The sequence below is a fragment of the Diorhabda carinulata genome, chromosome 4 (assembly GCF_026250575.1).
Source record: "Diorhabda carinulata isolate Delta chromosome 4, icDioCari1.1, whole genome shotgun sequence".
In the NCBI taxonomy this organism is placed as follows: Eukaryota; Metazoa; Arthropoda; class Insecta; order Coleoptera; family Chrysomelidae; genus Diorhabda; species Diorhabda carinulata.
Window position 1 is genome coordinate 11916058 of NC_079463.1, and position 20953 is coordinate 11937010.

A 20953-nucleotide genomic window follows, 5' to 3' on the forward strand; every position below is an offset into this window, starting at 1 on the left:
ATATGTCACGGTAGATTAAATTTCTTCTTCTTTTTTCTTCCATAATAGGTCTAACGCGTATTCCTCCTTCGATACATTTCCTAATCTTGGTTCCAGATTGTCACTCCACCTCTTCTATGGTCGGCCTCTACTCTTTGTTCCAATTGGAGATTTATCCCTTGCTATTTTCCCATTCTTGATTTTTAAATGTTGGTTACATTATTTTTTACGCTATAAGACCCATTCATTAATATTATCTACGTCACAAAATCGTTTGATGTTTTCGTTTCTGTCTCGGTCTACTTGTGTTTTTCCCGAGTTCCGCTTGAGAATTTTAATTTTTTGGTCTTCAAGAGTTGTTTCGTTTTTGATGTTTCTGGTCTTGTTTTGCTCTAGCTACTTTTCCGAATTTGAATAGATTATCAAACCTCAAAAGCAAAAATATTGTAGAAAGAATAGTTTTCACTCAAAGAAAGGACCTCCAGGAAAGCAAAAACCATTTTCCTTTGCCTAACAAGGTTATCGCGATAGCATTTTAGGTTAGTTCAAAAAGGTTAGGTTAGGTTAGTACGCGTAACCGATAGAAAAAATATTAATAGTGTGAGTGGAATATAAATAGAATTGCACTATTGGACGAGAGAGAAAAAGCTTCCATATACCACTCTATTTTCTTCTACTCACCAATAAAATCAAAATTTATGATTCTCCTCTTTTGCCACTTGAAACTTCAACGTCATTTCGATCCAATCGGAATAGAGTAGAGAGAAATAGAGAGTAGTACACCGATGTTCTTTCTCTATCTACCAGTTGTTTGAGTTCACTTCAACAATCTTTCACACCTCACTTTCTCTATATTTACTATTTTCTCTATGGGGCAACCTCAATGTAAATTGGTAGTGGTTCACACGTAGCTCTGAGGACCGTTTTAAAAATTAGGTTGGTTAGATAGTTAACTAAATCGTGAAAAATAAAGGGTAAACTATTAGAGTTGAAAGAAGATTGGATTGTTTAACATCCATCCACACATTTTCATACCTAATTCGTTTAGAATATGAAGTAATTATACCTGAAAGTAATAAAAATAAGGTTAACCTCTATAAATCGTATTCGCATCTAAATATATGAACAAATGGATTATAATAAATTGTATTGTTGACTCGCTCTGTATATGAACTATACTAACAGATTTTTTGAGGTTTTTTATTTGAAAGCTCCATCTGTGAAGCCAATGTGTAAGTATTGAATAGAAATATATTTTTACTGTGTAGGTATTTATATAGTAAGTTATCTGATTTTTTTCATTTTTCGCAGTACCCCAATCAATATGCAGAATGTAAATAGCTCGTCAAGGAGACTAATCGAGCCGAGTTTTGGAGTGATAAAAAGAGTGCCTTTTTTCTACCAGGAATGGATTTTTTTTTATTAAAAGAATAACACTGTCAGTTGCTTTTATAGCCAGTTTGTCTATGAATTTATATATTTTTTAAATTACTGAAAATAACGAAAAAAAAATTTAAATCTGATTTTTTATTTGGGTTTAATAGTCTGGGAGCTGTCATTCTAAAAAGTCCACTCATATAGTGTATTTTTATCAAGATTTATAGTCCCAAACTATAGGAATTGAAAACGTGTGCGTGGATTTGCAAAGCCGGAGATTAATTATTAAAAAAATCGATAAATGTTTCTCTCTCGTGGTATGAAATGGTTTGCCTGTGTATCCGATATAAAATTTTATTCCGTTTTGGAAAAAAATTACGCAAACCAATTTTTTTGACCGGAAGAGTCAGGCAAGACTTTTTTTATAGTGTGTGATGAGGGAGGAAACTTCTCCCTCGTTACGTAACGTTATTTTTTTTATTTTATTCGTTTTAATGTCTATTCTAAGATTATCTTAGTTTACCGGCTCAGAAACGGCCGGAAATATCCAGTAAACCAGGTTAAAATCCATCGACTCTGAACTCATTTTCGGTAAATAGAATAATCTAGAATAAATGTTTCTCTTGGAAATACTATTTGTCTGTAATGAAAATAATTTGTACTCCCTCAACACACGTTCAAAAAAGACTTGCCTGACTCTTCCAGCCAAAAAAATTGGTTTTTTCTGAAAGAGAATGAACTTTTCTATCGAATACACTTTAGACAAACCATTTCATACTACGAAAGAGAAACATTTTTCGATTTTTTTAATAATTAATTTTTTTAAATATTATTCTTGCTTTGCAAATTCACGCAAACCACGCGTTTTCAATTTCTATAGTTTTAAACTCCATAAAAAAAATCATGCACTTTTTAAATTGACATCTCCTGGACTATAAAGAGCTTCATAAACTAACAGCTTCTTTCTGCTAACTAAAAATATTCAATATTCATCTGATTTTTCAATATTAAAATTGTGATATAACACTATAAGATTATATATAGGGACTGTCTATAAATTGGAATAAATTCAATAAAAATTTGCACCAATAATACGAGGGTGGGTCAAATATAAACCGGAAGTTTTCTAAAAAAAATTCTATTATTAAGTTACACTTTTTCTAGATCTTCACCCTTTTGCCACCTCTTCAGAAGCTTTCGAATGCCTTTTTCGTAAAATATCGCGGTTTATCACGTACCCATCGCGCATGAAGGCTTCTATCTCCTTATTGCTTTCCAAACGCATCCCCCCTATGTGATATTCACAACGTCGAAGCACGTCACCAAGTCGAACGATAAGAAGGAATTGAAATCATTAAAATTATCAACATTTTGCGGAATTTGTCTAAAGAATCTTCTATTCAAATGCATTTAGAATAATTTAGAACAATTAAGAGCCGTCCAAATTTCCATTTAACTGCGTAATTATATAGATAAAGGAAAGAAGAATAACATATCTAGCTTCATTACAAAATTAAAAATAATTGGCAATAAATAATTAAACAGAAAAACAAATTTGTTAGTAATTAATTAAAGCTCCATTCTTTTCAATCACTTATAAATTTTTGTTTTCGAAACAACCCTCATAAATTATCAATGGAATTTATATCAGGACTATTTGTGGGCCACGCTAAAGTCTCAATATTGTTTTGTCGAAACCATTATTGAGTTTGATTTACCGATGGCAGTATAATGTTGTCTAGAATATTGAGTTGAACTTCAGACATGAACCTTGCAAACAATTCTCCAACAAACGCCAGGCCCATTAATACTCATCCAAGCCGATACATTTGCTGATAATTTACTGTCAACATATTGCTTTTCCAATCTTGAATTTGATGGTCTGTAAACGCGGATACGTCCGTCATTGCACGACTTGAATGTTTTTTCAACCGTGAAGACCATTCCTTCCCAGATCACGATACATATAACTAAGTGCAACATAACTCTGGATTGCTTGCACACATTTGAAAGCAATGCTTTCCTAGTACTTGCATGGTTTTTCAAATCCGAAGCTTAAAGTCGATTCAAAGGGAAGTTCTCTTGAAAAAATAACCAATGCAACATCTTGTGGATTCTTTGCAATTTTCGTTCCTGCAGACTTAACTTTTCGGAGCAAAATTCCGTCTTGTTTTCATCGCTTCTCAACTCTGGCTACAGTACTCGTATAAAGACCTAGATGAGTTGCGAATCTTGGGATAGACCAGTCATCTTCCATATTGCTCTTCCAATTTTGAATTTGATGGTCTGTAAACGCGGATACGTACGAATTGAATGTTTTTTTAACTGTTCCATTCGTTCCCAAAAGTCTGGATCACGATACACATAATTAAGTACTTGCACACATTTGAAGGCAATGCTTTTCTAGCACTTGCATAGTTTTTCAAATCCGAAGCTTCAATTCGTCTAAATACCGTAGGACGGGATCCTGGAAAGTCGATTCAAAGGGATGTTCTCTTGAAAAAGTATACGTCTTGTGCGTTATTTGAAATTTTCCTTCCTGCAGATCCAATGTCTTCGTGCAAGTCCTGTGATAGATCAGTCATCTTCCAATTTGGCAATAATAGCAGTTTTCTGAATTTCATTTAACTGAGAAGGCATTAAGTACACTTTTATTTCAACTGAAATTAATTATTGAGTTATCTGTCACTAATAATGACTAAAGGATCTATTGTGTCGTCAGCTGATCTGTTAATTCCACTCCAAAAGTCTAGAATGTAGGATGGCTTCAGTTTCCAGAGATCTTCGTCTTCTATTTCATACGTTCCTAGGTGTAGTATACACTTTATAAAAATAGTTTAATAGAATATTTTCTATTTAAAAAGTTAATACGATAGCGATTTCTTGAATCTAACTCAGCTTTGGAGAAATTGAAAAATCAGATTGTATGAGATACAAACTGGCATTTTTTATTGCTTACAATTTTATTTTCACTAATATAAAATTATATTTCTAACAACTACAAAAACACACTAACAATTTTGGTTCTTTTTCAGTTGGTGAAGTCGTTGTTGATAGATGGTAAAGCTGCAGCACACTATGACTCCTAGCTTTCTAAAATATCTTTCTAGATTAATGTTTAAAAGACATTGTTGGCTTTTTCTTATTTATTTTTCTAACGGATAGCTTTTAGCATCCATTTATTTTTACTCGCTAGCAAATATGCAATTTATTTTTTGCTAAAATCACAATCGCTTTATTTATTTTTCGCTATATTTTTGATTCAACCTGTGATTTGGTTTAAATTTCATTTCTTCAGAGTCTTTGTATGAACCAGGTATGTCCGACTTCAGCAAAAAAATCAATTGTCTTGATGTAATGGAGACGCTGGCATACAAAGACTCGATATAATCAAAAAAGTGTACATATAACTAAGACAAATTTGGAAATAGAAATTGTTATTGTTTTGCCCCCAACGTGGTGTAAAACGTCGATAATTTGAGATCAGCACAGACCGGAATTTACAAGAGAGGGGGAAGTAGCCTCCTCGCACCTCCCCTGATTGTTGTCGCTCCACGTTGTTTTTAGTTTAGTTAAATTTTAGCCGTGGGTGTTAGTTCGATATTAATTTTATATAAACGCTTTACCTGGTTTCAATTAAAGTCGGTTTGTACTAATCAAATATGTTTACATGTTTGGGATTGAGATGAGATTGGGCAATTGTCATATTTTGGAGGAATACGACGGTTTGAGCTGGTCTCGATTGAGTAAGGTTGCACTTGTATGAGCAACCATGTATAAGTTATACATTGTAATTTACATCAGTTTTGTAAAACAAGATTATTTGTGTAAATAAAGTGACGGCTTTCTGGCTGTCGTAAATTTATAAGTTTTTTATTTTATTACCACATTTCATCCTAAACCTACAGCGGCAACGGAGAATCTATATAGGAAACCCCATTTGCAAGGGGATATATTTTATTAATACATCTCTGATGGAGAAACACTCCAGGTCTAAGACAATCTAAAATATCCTAACCAGATCAGCTATAAAGTGAGAAGAACAAAAAAATGTGATTTAAAGTCTTGTACAAAATATCTTCTAGGTATAGGTGTAAAGGCTTCCGAAAAAAGAAGAGAGAAGCTTTCGTTAAAGCGGATCACGGAAAAATGGAAATCTGTTTGCGAAAATTGGGTAGAAAATTCAAAATCCGTAATAAATATGTTGGCAACATTCTAAAAGAACATAATTTCGTTGAAAACTTTCTTTCTGGTCTTTCTTCAGCATACATTTGTCCTTTTGGAAAGTCTATGACCGCCAAAATATATGATAAAGAGTTTTTTAGATCTAAATTAATGTAGTTCATAAAGAAAAAGCATCCTGAAGGAAATTTTGTGTTCTTTTCGAAATCAGTCTACCTTGAAACATCTGTTTCACAACCACCATGGAGTCATTTTACCTATGACTGGTATCTTATTGAAACCAAGTCTTAGAATTCTCCATTCTTGAAATTTGAAGATCCAAAAAACTTTCCATAATCGCAACATAGTGTTCAGTATTAAAAGTGACAGTCTGTCCCCACGTATTTTATTATTGTATTCTATTTTGATAAAAAAACTCCCTTCAAATGTACTAATTAATTAAAATAATAATTTCTATATAAAAAAGGATATTTTTAGCACAAAAACATTCTTTTATTGACCCATAGAGGAAAATTCCAAGCGCTCAAGCTTGGCCCAACCATGTAGAACTCTGGGCCAAGCTTGTAAGTCAGGCTTGGTCCAGACTTGATAAATCTCTGGAGTGATAACGATGGGCCAAGCTTGATCGCCATGACTGAGCCAAGCTTAAATACCAAGACTTATTCGTTACATAACTTTTTATCTTTATTTCATTTATTTACTTTGATTTTTTTGATTTTAAATCAATTAATTAGTTAAATAAAAATATTAAACGCTTGTAGATTGCACAAGTTTGTACCACTATCGTTAACCTCAATCACAGAGCTGAAGTTCACACTTAAATTATTCAAGCTTTGCCCGTCACAATTGAGTTAGTTTTTTTTCTCTATTCAATGCACGCCATCTTTGAACTGGAAAATACGCATCAGACATAGTTACTTTTAGTAGTAATAAATAATAAAAAACACACACACTGAATAAACTATAGATCGGATTGATCAGAACCATAATAAAAAAAGTATGGCTGCCGACGGGCGAAAATACTCGAACCACGCCATATGTGACCGAACAGCCGAAGCTTGGGTCCCCAATGAATGTCCAAGCCTGGGTTGTCAACAAATGGCCAAGACTGGGTATCCCAGCCTTGGCCCGAGCTTGGGTAATCATTGGTATGGCCGAAGCTGAGTTAAGTAGCCTGGCCCACGAATGGGCCAATACAGGTACGCCGAAGCTAGGCTTCCGAGGACTGGCCCAGGCTTGGCCCCTTTGTCAACTCTGGGGTTTCCTCTATGGGGAGTCCTTTTATATATATTTACAGTAACTACAGGCCTTTAAGTCTCATGATTTATTTTTCTTTTCTCATCTATCTGAGTTCACAATTCTTCTCCAATATCCTTCAAAATTGCTTCCAAACATTTCTTCTGTGGTTTCCCCCTCCTTATTGTACCTCCTTCTCCATCTTCAAGCACCTTATATGCAAATCTATTCCCCGGTATCCTTTTAATATGCCCAACTATCTTACTCTTTGTGTTTTTAAGTATCTTGTTATTGATGGGTATTTATACAATTCGTTCAGTTCTTCGTTTTCCCTTTCTCCATAGCCCTTAACTTGTTTTTATTTCCCAAAAACTTTCCTCTACACTTTCCTTTCCCATATAACTAGTTTTATTTCTTCAGCCTTCGTTAAAACCCATATTACACCGTGTGTAACTGGTAGTAATATTTTTGGTATATTCTAATTTTGGCTGATCTAGATAACTCCTTTGATTTTATGATTTTACTTAATTGCGGCTTTACTTCCTTTGGCTATTCTCTTTATTTATTTCTGTCCGCTCTTCATTTTTATTTGACAGTGCTGCTCCCAGGTATATGAATTCAGAAACTTTTCTATCTTGTTTTGTTTGTCCTTTCCCACTTTAATATCTATGATTTCTTTTCTATGAATTACATTTTGTCTTAGCACCAAAAACTTTGTTTTCTACTGTAGCCTTATCTAGTTTGCGGAATGCCCTTTCCATTTCTTTTTTTGTTCTGGTTATTGAACCTAAATCGTCTGCATGCGCAATTATTTGGTTTTTATTATAAATGAGCTCTGTTGTTTGTATATTGGATCTCCTTGTTTTGACCCATTTTTCAACCCTAAATTAATCTGATACAATTCGATCAGTCGTTATCTAATGTCATCTTGACTGAATTCACAATTTTTTCGGGATTCCTAGTAGATTGATGGCAGCATACATTTTATTTCTATCTACTGAGTTATAAGCCTTTCAACTTTATCCAAAACCTTGTTTACCATTTCAAGAAAGGATATCCCTCTATAATTTTCACATCATACAAATTTGTTCATCATTCAAAATTTTCTGTATTATTCTGCACATTCTTTTCTGTATATATCTTCTCCGCCGTACCTGAAAATTTCTGCTGGGATATCATTCTCTCCTGCACTATCATGGTTTTCCAAATTTTCTATCAGTTCTAAGATTTCTTTATCACTTGTTTCCTCCAAGAGATACTAATTTTCTATTTCGTCTCCTATATCTTCTTTCTGTTCTGGTTCTTTTTCTTGTCCATTTAATACTCTTTCAAAGTATTGAACTCTTCAACTTTTGCATCTCTCGTTGTCCCTGATATTAGGTACTTGGTAATTCACAATTCACTCTTGAGATTTTGGACTCGTGGTATAAATTTCTCGATTCTTTGTTTCTAAAGTGTTCTTCAATATTTTGTAGTTTTTTGAGCATGTATATTCTCTTTTTCATGTCTAAGTATCTTTTAAGTATATTTTCAAATTTCTGAGTATTTTCTCTTGATATCTGTCGAGTCAGATCAAAATCAACTCGAGCTCTTTTAAATGTAATATATTAATTTCAAATTATAAGTAAATATCAATTCAAATCCTATTTCATAAACTATATAAAATTTTTATTCAATAAACTTCTTCTTTCTCGATTTAGTTGTGGCAAAATTTTCAATTATCAAATCAAAATAATTCATATTCTGTAAAATCTCATGCATAGCCTTGTTAATGTCGATAATATTTTGTATCTCTTCATTGTTTAGATGAGCTTTTTACATTTGACAATTAATATAGAGGTTATTTCAGAACATAACCTCAAAAATTTTTGACTATTTATAACCGTACAAGTTTGCTTATTTCTAAAGGGATTTTAAGGCGTTTTTTGTGTTTTAAATTAGTAAAGATTTTTTCTTTGTATGCAACATAGATTTAAGACTCTAATTTGAGTAGTAATCTTGTTCATTTAGAGGGGAAGAGCCTGGAAGTTGCGATTAGATTATGAATCATTTAGTAGATTTTGGAAAATGACGTCAGACATCATATTCGTATACCAGAAGTTCTGGTATAGGTTTTTCTTGACGCATAAATCCTCACGCATACGCTCTCCCTGCTCTTCGCTCATATTTTCTATTAGTTTCTTTCGAGTCAGTTTTTATTGAACTTATTCGCATTAGTTTCATTTTACACTCCTCATCGAACCATCCTTTCTTGCTTGTTTTCTTCTCCAAGTCTAGCGTTTGCTCTATCACCTGTCCCATTAATTTTTCTACTTGCTTCAACTCTATTTCCACATCGTCTTCTATGTTCATTGTTCTTAAATTTGTCCTAAGATACTCTCGAATTTTCTGTTTCATCCTGCATGACTATACTTTTAAATTCTATTGGTTAAAATCGATGTTTTTATAAAAATTTTTGTAGGCAAAACAATTTGCAACAAATTATGTCTCTACGAATTTTTCGTAAGACTCATAGTTTCCGAGATATCGCGAAAAATATGTTTGCACCCCTTTTTACAAGATGGCGGCCGGGGGACAAGGGTGGCGACCCCACAAACTTGAGGTAAAGCTTCTATTGACCCCCACACATGTCTCGAAAATAAAATTGCGTGCTCTAAAAAATGCAATATTCGATCCTTAAATTCTAACATTTCAATGGACTAGATTCACTTACAAACAAACAACAAATCAAAGTAAAGTGTAGTAATCAAAATCAATATCCGGTTAAGATTACAAAAAAATCGAGTCCTATCGAAACCGTCAAGATCAAACAAAATAAATCTGATGTAATAAGGAATAATTGTAAAATATCCATCTATCTAAATACCCATAATTTAGTGAAAGCTACTGATTATTCAAGCGATATATAGAGATAATCTTAAGTAATGAACCAGTAAATTCAATAAATGAGAAATAGACTAAATAAAATGCAATCATTCAAAATGTTTTGTGAGATTTGACCAATAAAACGAATTGATTTAAGGAACGACAGTATTGCAAGTAACCGCTGTTTATTTTTTAATTCACGCCATAATGAATTCGGATTACATAATTTCGACGAAACGGTCATTTGATTTTTTCCTAGCGGGAAGGGAAGAGATATATAAAACAAATCAGATGGTATTGACGTAGTTTCAGACGGTACATTTGATGTTGTTTTAAAAAATTTCGAATTTGGTTTTGTGAATGTCGGTTTTTAAGATAAGCGTTTGTTATATGAAGCTCATACTATTATTTTGTTTATTAATATATACGGAGTCTAGGTATGTGACGAAAAATAGTGAATTGTTTCCCGGATTCGTTTTTCGATCATCTTTAGATGATTTAGAGGTAGCGGCAGCCGAACCAAGGCCTGTTATTATAGAAAATACACCTGAAGTATTACCGCTAATCGCAGACCAAAATGCTTTTAGTGATTCTCCGGTTAGTTTAGCTAGTGAAAAAGTGGAAAAAATTTTACAGCGTCCCATCGCATTTTCTTATCAAAACAACGATCAATCTCCCGTGGCTTCGAACATTCCAGAAGAAGAAGTAAAAAAAGCTGATGTGAAAGAAATCGATCAAAAACCGGCAGCTGTTGATTATTACAAGCAGATACAAACGATCGAATCACCTAAAAGTGATGGTCACGAAGGAAATGGACAAGATTCACAATCGGATGAAGAAGAAAGTAAAAGTTTAGAGCTAAATGCAGAATCTTCCGATCACGGAAGTATCGAAAGTCATGCTGAGATAAATTCGGCAGAAGATTCTGAATCTGGACAAAATAAAGTCCACGAAATTCACGAACACGAAGGGGGAGATGGACACGTAAGCGAAAGTAGTCATGGTGGAGGAGGACATGGCGGTGGAAACGGAGGTGGAAAAGATGGCGGTGGTAATGGTAATTATGTTAAGAAAAACATTTATTAGACTATACTCATTTTTTTTCTTCATTACTTTCAGTTTTATTTTATTATGTTTTTTACAATTCTGTACCTTTATTTAATTACCAATAGTTCCATTACAGACTTTATTGTACAACATGATAATAACATAAACAAGGTAAGAAATTGAACAGTTATGGGTATATAACAAGCTTCTTGGCCATCTTGAAAAGTTTCGTCTCTTTCAACGGACTTTTTCGATTTTTTATTTGATTCAACAATCTCTTTATCAGTTATATCTTCTGCTGTGTGAACATTCTCGTCAATATTTACCACTTTGAGTCAAGTTCAATTTTTATTAGAACGATAAATATGAATAAAAATCAATCAAGTATTTTTCTATTCTTTTTTGGTCAGGTATTTTGGTGCATAGGTTCAATGAAGCACCTTGTGATAGACGACATTCTTTGTCCATGCATAAACAAAATATTGCGTTACCATAGCAATATACAATAACTTATTAATTAGAAGTGTCAGTGTAAAGTTTGACGTCAAAAAAGTAAACCAATAAATTGAAAGAAAAAAGATGTCCACCGAAATTTTGAAAATCGAAAAATTGGAGTATGGAGCCATCAACAAGTACCTGCATTTAAAAGGGTTAAGAGGTAAGCAGATTTAAGAAGATATACTTAATGCCCTTGGTGAACAATGCCCTTTCTATGTGACCGTGAAAAATAGTTCTGCAAGCTTCAAAAGAAGTAAATTTTCCATTGAAGATGATTATCGATCGGGAAGGCCAGTTCCTGTGTCAGTCCCCGAAAATATCGATGCAGTTCATGACATGATTTTATCAGACCGTCGAATTGGGCTAAAACGGATATCTGAAGCACTGAATATTTCATACGAACGTGTTCATCATATAGCTCACGTCAATTTGGACATGGGAAAAATTGCTGCAAAATTGATCCCCAAATGTTTGAATGTTTACCAAAAGCGTGCAAGGGTAGAAGCTTCGCGTTCGATTTGTGCTCGATTTGAAAACGATGTAGACTTCTTAAGCCGAATTGTTACTATGGATGAGACTTGGGTACATTTCTACGATCCAGAAACAAAGTAAAAATAAAAAGTAAAGATTGATTTTTTGGATAAGGGTAGAACAATAACTGGAAATTATTTTTCGACATTACTGATCACTTTACGGGAAAAAATTGAAGAGAAAAGACGCGGTAAGCTATCCAAAGGTGTTTTGTTTTTATAGGACAACGCCCCTGCACACAAATCTCATGTTGCCATGCAAAAAATTCGTGATTTAGGGTTTGAATTACTAGAACACCCCCCTTATTCACCAGATTTGACTCCGTCCGACTATCATCTTTTTCATCAACTGAAAAAAAGTTTAAAAGGTCGTAAATTTTCTTCCAACGAGGAGGTAATAAAAGCTGTGGAGGTTTGGTTTGCAGAGCAAGAAGAAACATTTTTTTTTAAAGGTCTACAGACGTTGCAGGTTCGCTGTAATAAATGTATCCAATTAAGAGGAGAATATGTTGAGTACTAAAATATTTTGGCATTGGAATTTTGTTTGTTTCTATAGTAGGCTAAGTATTTTTCAATATATCCTCTTATTATCAGGCGCAAGAACAAATAACGCAGATGGTCTTCCGACCCGTGAATATCCACGTATAATTGACCATGGGAAAAACATAGATTCAGATCACAAACTTTCAAATATGGGCCTTGTGATTTGTTTATGGTCATGGCGAATGCAACACGGATCAGAAATAGTTCTGCGATAATATCCCAAATTAGGTCATTTTTTGTGCTTTTTCTCAAAGTATAGCTGTTGGCAAGGGAGCTACCTTTAATCTTGAAGCTTTAAACTACTATAGTAGAGCTGTTTCTACATCTTTAGTTTTGTAAATTCCTTGACGTTGGCACTTTGTATTTCAGTTGAGAGAAATTTGATCAGAAATAGCATTTAGTCTCTAAGAAAGATTGCGGAGAAACGAACTTAAGGATAACATCTTTTAAAGAGCATTTTCTTAAAGAGTCAAACTTATCTAATATATCGATTTCCTCCTATTAGTCTACAGCTTTCCGTTTTGCCATTTCAAAAAACTCACCGCAGATAACAAAAATAACTGAGAAGAACGAGAGAGCGACCTAGTCCGACTGGAAGCAGCAGACGAAGAGAGAACTGAATTAAGAACGGGGGAATGGGACCGATGGAGATTGTAGCATCGTAGCCGCGAACATTGTTTGCAGTGGCTTTAAGATTTTTTCACTACTATAGTGACTCTGTTCCCAAAGTTAAAAATGAAATTATGGTAGACTCAAATGCGTATTTCATTGAAATCACCTTTGCTCCTTACACATATCATTCTAGGACATTATTATGAAATTTTCATGCAGGTTCCTTCGAAAGAGGAGGTGGACAAGAACATCATTCCGGTCATAGAGGGGAAAAGGGTGAAAAGGGCGAAAAAGCTTACGAAGGACACCACCACAATGAAAAAAGTGAAAAGGGACATCATACTAAAGAAGACCACTCGAAAGAATATGAGGAAAATGGCGGAGAAAAGAAAGAACATCATCACGATGACGGGTATCACGCGGAACATGACCAAGCCGAAGAAGGGCAAAAGGGATCAAAGGTATGACATCTATTATCATCATATCCGATTATTGTGTTGAACGATTGAATTCGAAAAATCCAATATAGAATTCGAACGATACGGAAAGGGGAAATGACGATCAGGTACATACACAATTTAGTATTATTACAGAGTTCAAAGTTTATAGCATTCTCAAGAATTCTTCTGTCGAAAATTTATTTTTAATAAGCCGAATAATGGATTAACAATGTTTACAACAATCAATAAATATAGGGTTGGAGTATCATGACGCGCATGGCCGGAAAGTCAACTTTCCGCCCGTGTAGTACCTCGGTGGAAAGTACGTACTTTCGATCGAGTTATGAAGAAAAATGATTTTTTTCTAGTTCCAAGAATTCGGAGACCACGCGAAAGGTCACAGCACTAAAGGCGAACACAACATCCACAGAAAAGATGAATACGAAAAGAAACAGGAATTCTATGATGAAAGCGATGAAGAAGATGAATTCGAAAAAGACGGAGGATACTCACATGAAGACGAATATTCGAAGGTGAGTTGATATTTAATATAAATACGTAATACGTTATTATTGGGTACTATTAAATGATAATTAAAATTTATAGGGTGGTTTTGAAAAAGGAAGCTATGATAAAGGCGCCGAAGAAGAAGACAATTACGGAAAAACAGATAAACACGAAAAGGGAGGTTACTTTAAAGAACAAAGCGGACATAAAAACTCTGGAGGTCATGATACTCATCATGATCATGTCGATAAACACGGAGAGAAAGAAACTAATTCTGGAGGGAAGAAATGGTCTTATTCTGAAGGAACAGGAGGCGGCGGAGGCGGCGGAGGCGGCGGAGGCGGTGGACATGGACATCAACATGCTGATGGAACTAATGTTCCTATTCAGGTTATCAAACCAGATCAAACACCACATTCACAAAACATACCAGAACCAACTTATAAAAATCCTGATGTACTTTATCCTCCACTAGCTGATCCGCCAATAGAATCTAATAAACCAGCTCCTCTAATTCAGGTAACTTATGAGGATGGCTTTACACCAGTGTTAACACCAATACAAAAAAGAAGTGATGATAATTACGGAGAAGGAGTAAAAACTGATAAAAAAGGAGAAGAGAACAAATTTTTAGATAGTCTATTCGTGAAACCATATATAACAGAAACGTTTTCTACCAAAGAAGCATCAAAGGAAGATGATAAAAGTTCTTCAGAAGAAAAGGTAGAGAGTTCAGAACAATATAAAGAATCATTAATTCCAGAAAGCTCCGAAAACTCAAGCGATGAAATAGGCTCATACAGTATCTTTAAACTTGGAGATTATACCACACCCAAGCCAGAAAATAAGCAGATAAATTCTTCAGGAAGTGTTATTAAAGGTAATACTTATGAAAGGTGACGTAAATTTAATTGAAAATGATATAAGTGAGGTTGTTATTAGATGTATTACCCCTGTAGCTTCATTTTAATAGGTTTGTTCCAACTTGCTAATCGGGACGGTATTTGGAACGGTTATTGGAAGCGTTTATAGATATTTTATGCGCAATCTCCGGTTTTTGTTACAGTATTTGCTATCAAACAATTATCAAAAAGACCGTTCCTGAAACGGTTCGTATAACGTTTACCGCCCTCTATTGCACAGAATCGTCACCGTACCAATGACGGTAACCTTTTTTATTGTATTTCTCTCCAGAGCTTCCAGTTGTGATACCAACAATGTCACCAGTTCTTTAAAAAATTTTGAGGACTACACATCGCCCCGTAACTTTAACACTATTACTGCGTTCGGTATCGTTCGGCAATCCACTTTATTTTGATCTCACTGCTCGGTTCGTATTCGGTTATAAACATTTCTTAACACTTAACACTTTTGACGTTTCGTTTGAGATGTTGTTTTTGTATATATAATGCATAAGATCAGACTGAGTATATTACTTCCACCTCCAGAGGTCACGAATTGATAGCCAGCCTCAGTACGAATTGGTTCTTCATTGTTATACAGCAAATAAGTATTTGAAAACTCCATTTGTGTACTTTCATAAGACTTCATACTTCATTAGTTGTTGTTCTGGCAAGCTGACTTCAATTATTTTAGGTTAAGTTTTGTTCTGTTCCGTGAACAATATTACCGACTACTGTGTAGTTACTTGTCAATTGTCAATCTATATTCTGAGCAATCGTCAACTTGTGATGATTGAATTTCAATTCACATAATAAGAAACGCTGTGATATACATAATATCGTACCATGTCACCCAGTCGAACGAAATGAAGAATTGAAACCGTTAAAACTATTAATATTTTACGTAATTTGTCTAAGAATCTTTAAAATGTCTATTCAAACACATTTAGAATAATTTAGAATACTTAAGAGCCGTCTAATTTTCAGCTTAACTACGTAATAATATAGATAAAGGCCATGTTATAAAGGAAAGAAGAATAACATATCTAGCTTCATTACAATATTAAAAACAGCAGCTTTGTTCATTTTCGTTAATACAAAGTATGTTTCATATACAGTGGAAACTCGATTAATCGGACTAATTGTCGTTAGGGATTCGGATAATCGAAAGTCCAGATAATCGAATTTACGGATAATCGAATGTATGAAGAAAAGTGGGTTTTGTGAAATAAAATAAGTTTAATAATAGTAATATTTATTAATAAATAATGATATTATTATTCAAAAATAATAATTTAATAATAAGTTTAAAATATTTGGTAATTGGCATTTGACGTAAGCTACTTTTTCTCTTCATTGCTGCTTCAGCTGTAGTAATCTGACAGTATCAGTTTCTGTTTGTTTTTCATACCATTTGAGAGCTGTTTTCATAGCCTGAAGTGCTTCATCATGAGATGGTCCTACATCATTTTCCACGTCTAGATTTTCTTGATCGACACACTCTTTGATATCTTATATTTCATAACTTAATTATTTAATTGGTCGCAGTTGATAGTCCGGATAATCGCGAATCCGAATAACTGAGGGCCGGATAATCGAGTTTCTACTGTAATTCTATTCTGATAGGTATGAAATTTCGAATTTCGTGTATGAGTGTGGTAGAAAATATCTCAGCATTCAATACTTATTTAATATTAACCAAATTTGACGCTTATACGAGAGTGGTTCAAATATAAACAGGAATTTCGCTATGAGAATGAGAAATAAATAATAACCGGGGTGTTCCATTGTTTCCCAACCCAATTTGTTCAACGTTTCCATCGTAAGCCGGGCTGGTTGTATGCGGTTTGGCGTCGTTTTGCAGCAATATCGTACTACAGATTGGAATATCGCGTTGTTTTGTAGACGGGTTTAACCATGTCTTTAGGAGGTTACTATTAACAGTTACGCTTTTCAATGAGAAAATCAACTGCTATTACTTCTCGCATGTACCAAAACACGGTACATAACACCTTGTCTGCTGACAGCGTAACCTTTGCGCCTTCGTCTTTCTTCCCCCACTCCATATTCAAGTCTCGTCTGTGGTGTATATTCGGTACATTAAACTTTTCTCCTTCCCCTTCATACCGCTTCAGGGGACGCGTGCAAACTTCCCAGCGTGTGAATTTCTGTTCAAAATTTAAAAGTATCGGTGCCCATCTGGCTGAAATTTTGCGGTAACCGTTCATCAGTTATTTGCTCAATACTATCTGCGCTGATGCCAATTCTATCGCGTACTGTACTGTGCAGACGTTCTCATTGGTAACACTGGGGCGCAAGTTTGCCACTAATTTTCCCGGATTTACTTTATCTTTGACCAAGAAACGAATAATGATTTTTTGTTTAACAGATACTAGTACATCCTTCCCGCTCATGGTTAAAAATATAATAAAAAGTGACTTTACGCGTTCCCGTCTGGGAACGCTTCGTAACAGACCAGTCTGACATCCAGTGCAACCACTTCAACGAAACTAAATTTTTCGCGTGTTTATTCAATAATTCTGTTTTATAGTTGAGCCACCCTCGTATATTAGAACAAACTTGTTGCTCTAATTGGTTATTTCTGATTCGGAGTATCTAGTTGATAGATGATAAAGTGTATTGCTACTTTCTATAGAGACTTTTCGAATAATTGCTGTGGTAATTACACTTTGAGTTGATATTTATTTTAATTTCCACTTTACATATGACACTTTCTGGAACTAAATCGTCTTATCTATCAGCTTAAAGTGCAAGAAATAACGCAACGTATTTCTTGAACAGCAAAATATTTTGTTAATTAAACGTGTTAGTGGATGGATGGATTTCGAACAGAAATGAAATATATTTTTAAACTATGTTAAACTCACTTGAATGAATCATAAATCATATATAGGAGTATCAAATTATTTAAAGTTTTGTTATTATTTTCTTCTTTCTCGCAATCATTAATGTTACAGATGGTGAAACTACCATTGTTCAGGACGAATCTAAACAAATCGAGGTTGTGAATACATCGATGAAACCAATTGTTGTTTTAGACGAAGTACATGTGATATAAATGGATTATTATTTAAATATATCTAATTATTTATGTTGTTTTTGTTATATATTTTATTAAGACTGTTATTACATAAAACAATTCAAGCTTATTTGTAGTTTCAATCATTTTCAATTCCCACATCACTAATTTGCATCGACGATGTCTTTCAATCCGCCAAATACCAACTTATAGACGTAAAATCAAATTCCGTAACTAAAACTATCACCTCACGATCATTTTTTTCTAGATTAGTTCTCATAGTGTTATTTGTGTTCAAATCTTGTACATTGTAGTCCCTACCGGTCAAATTTTTTGCCCACCCCATAATCCATTCTTTAAATTTCAAAAATGATACATTTTAACAAAATTCTCTTGTTTGTTAAGCAAAGATCGAAAAGTATCGGCTGATTGGTTTATTATTTTTCAACTGTGAATTATGTCTTCGGTGTTTATTATTGTAGTTTAATCCCAGTTAGTCCTGAGACGATAGAACCTGCTGTTATTTATACTTTTGATGATGGTGATGTTTGTATACGAATTGTTTTCGTTCTCGCAAATTCCGACTTGTGAGTTTTAAAATTGATAAAACCAAAGAATTATCGGTTGAAACTCGTGCATTAATCACAACTCTTCATAGTATAGACAGAAGTAACCATATCTTTGCCGCCGAATCAAAAATACTTCGACGCACCGTGGACTACAATGTTTTGCCGATAGAAAACGTTTAGGGCGGCCTCAAAAAACTACAACCGCTAAAGATAAACGATTTGTATTGATCAGTAAACGTGATCCACGACTAACAAGCCCAGAGATAGCAGTGAGAAGGAAATTAAGAGACGCTGGCCTTTTTTGAAAGGGTAGCCGTGAAGAAGTCTCTTTTAAGACGTCAAAATAAAATTAAGTTGCAGCGGGCTAACGAATATAAAAAATTGGACGCGTGAGAAGTAGCAGAGAGTAAAAGGCTGAACGGATACTAGATCCACGTGCAATCACGACTGTAAAACACGGTGGAGACTTGGTGATGGTTTGGGGATGTTTTGGAGAAAGGGCGACTGGTGAAAATTGAAGGGACTCTGAAGAAAGAGGGCTATAAATAATATTAAAGGGAAATGTGGTGCATTATGGTCAACACCAGATCGGTAGAAAGTTTGTCTTCCAGCAAGACAACGATCCCAAGAATTTCTTGAAGCTGTACAAAAATTACTACTACAGAAAACCTTACACTTCCCCTTCACATTTTTGTAATATCCTGAAAAACGGATGGAACCAAATAGACGACGATAATTTGTCGAAATCACAAAAGAATGTGAAAATTGCGAACCGAAATAATAAAAGCAAAAGGGGCATAGATACATCGATAAACCAAAAATTGAAATATGTATTGTATCGTTTTTAGAGGGCAAAAACTTTTGGCTGGCAATGTATTTACATGCTCAGAACAACTTCAGAATAAAATACGAAAAACAATGAGTTAACGAAATCCTTATCTAAATAGCTACCACATTAATTTCAAGATAAGTAAGGGATCATAAATATTGTATTCCGACGAACATCCCTTATAAAAGTTCCAAGCAGCCTCGTAATATATAATTCAAAGGAAAATTCCGACCCTGCCAATATTTAAACCCACCTTGAAGAGGCAGTTACCTCCAAGCAAACCTAAAATTGAATTTCTGAAACCTTAAGGATATTTATACCAAAGACATTGCTTATTACTATTATAGTAACACTCACAATTACACATTCTGGTCCTTCGAGCCTTCTAATTGATTAATATCTGGCTCTAAGGACCAAATAGTGTAATTTTGCGTGGTATTCTATTAGTAATAAACAATATGTTCAGGAACAAACATTGGGAATCAATGAAATCCCTTTGGACCATCGAGGATTGTTTGAATCAATACCAATCAGGAGGATTTCCATTTTTATTGTATTGGGATTGTATAAACGGGAAATTAAATTTACCAAAAATTCACCAAAATTTAGTTTTTTGATTCTGTTTCAAATATTTTGTATATGTAGAATTTTGAATGTATCTATAGAAAATAAAACTACAAAATTTATTATATTTAGAATTTTTTATACAAAATTTTTTGTATAATAGTACAACAGATATTTCTGTTTAGTCTAATGTAAAATATTTTAGTTATTTGTTTTCGTTTGAGATTCTCTTAATTTTTGGATAACTTTCTGTTCATTTTGACATTTTCCGGCGTAGCAAGTTAACCCTCTAGCACAAACTGTTGTGGACGTGGAAGGAAGTATATACGCAAATTGTCCACAATCAGCTCCCTCATCTAAAAAGTACCGAATGCTATTGACAAAGAAACTGATATTTTGGATTAATATTTAAAAGTCAATTCCAATGAATTGGCTTTTAAAAATTTGGTCACCGAATTGACAATAAAAAATATATACGTACATAATATAGTGAAACAAGTATCACAACAACCACATGTTGCAGGCGAGGGTTTCAATTCTTGTCCCAGTCCACAAGAAACCTCTTTACATAACGATTTGTTGCATTCTGGGCATACAAAGCCATGTCCTACATTAACTAATATGAGAGTTATAAACAATGAAGTTATAATAACCATATTTTTTATATATTAAACGTTTTATTTTGTTTTCTAAAGTGACACTGATAATTCCACTCACTTTATATTAGAGGTTATAAGATTACTGGTATAGAGATGGGCACTTCTAACTAATGAATAAAAAGTAATCGTTTAGCAAAGTGACATTAATTTCAATTTAAAAATAAATTATAGTTTAGAATTATAGTGTAGAATATTATTCTAGAACAATCTTTATGATTAATTAATGTCTGTAGATCTTGTTAGAGTAGTATTGTGTAGTATAGTAAACGTGTCGCAATATTCAAATTGAATAAAAATTAACAAAAATTCATTTAATCAAATTATTTTTAGCGAGTAAATAGATTGTTTGATCTATTTACTCGACTATTTATTCACAAAGTTATTAAGTAAAGTTCAATTTAACAAAAATGTCCATATAAATATTATTGCTTAACGTGAAATATGTGACAGAAATAAACTTGTCATACATTATTTTGACAACTCGTAGCCTGTGATATCTTTTATTATCTCAATTCAAACTATATGCTGATAAATATTTAAATCAAAACATTTTTGAAAACTGTTCCCCTAAGCA

At 33.8% G+C, this 20953-nt stretch overlaps 3 protein-coding genes across 9 annotated transcripts in view; 2 read left to right on the forward strand and 1 right to left on the reverse strand.

The window, feature by feature from the left end:
- The window catches only part of LOC130893357 (calcium-transporting ATPase sarcoplasmic/endoplasmic reticulum type), a 47490-nt gene extending 42269 nt beyond the window's left edge, over positions 1-5221 (forward strand). For 4 of the 7 annotated variants that reach the window (XM_057799378.1, XM_057799379.1, XM_057799382.1 and 1 more), the window contains exon 12: positions 4392-5221. In XM_057799378.1, coding sequence (XP_057655361.1) covers positions 4392-4420 — 29 coding nt within the window. In that variant the 3' untranslated portion in view covers positions 4421-5221. Of the gene's footprint in view, positions 1-1290 lie in introns of all 7 variants that reach the window. The other 3 variants (XM_057799384.1, XM_057799383.1, XM_057799385.1) reach the window with 1 other exon arrangement.
- A 4707-nt stretch (positions 5222-9928) lies between these two features.
- LOC130893363 (protein split ends-like) lies at positions 9929-17886 on the forward strand. Its single transcript, XM_057799397.1, has 5 exons — positions 9929-10696; positions 13089-13330; positions 13678-13842; positions 13916-14696; positions 17697-17886. Exons 1-5 carry the CDS (start codon positions 10000-10002, stop codon positions 17795-17797), a joined length of 1986 nt encoding a protein of 661 aa, XP_057655380.1. The 5' UTR covers positions 9929-9999; the 3' UTR covers positions 17798-17886.
- A 1952-nt stretch (positions 17887-19838) lies between these two features.
- Positions 19839-20447, reverse strand: LOC130893364 (uncharacterized). The gene is made up of 2 exons (XM_057799398.1): positions 20202-20447; positions 19839-20076 (listed from the first exon to the last, which is right to left on the reverse strand). Exons 1-2 carry the CDS (start codon positions 20374-20376, stop codon positions 19922-19924), a joined length of 330 nt encoding a protein of 109 aa, XP_057655381.1. The 5' UTR covers positions 20377-20447; the 3' UTR covers positions 19839-19921.
- Between the last annotated feature and the right edge of the window lie 506 nt (positions 20448-20953).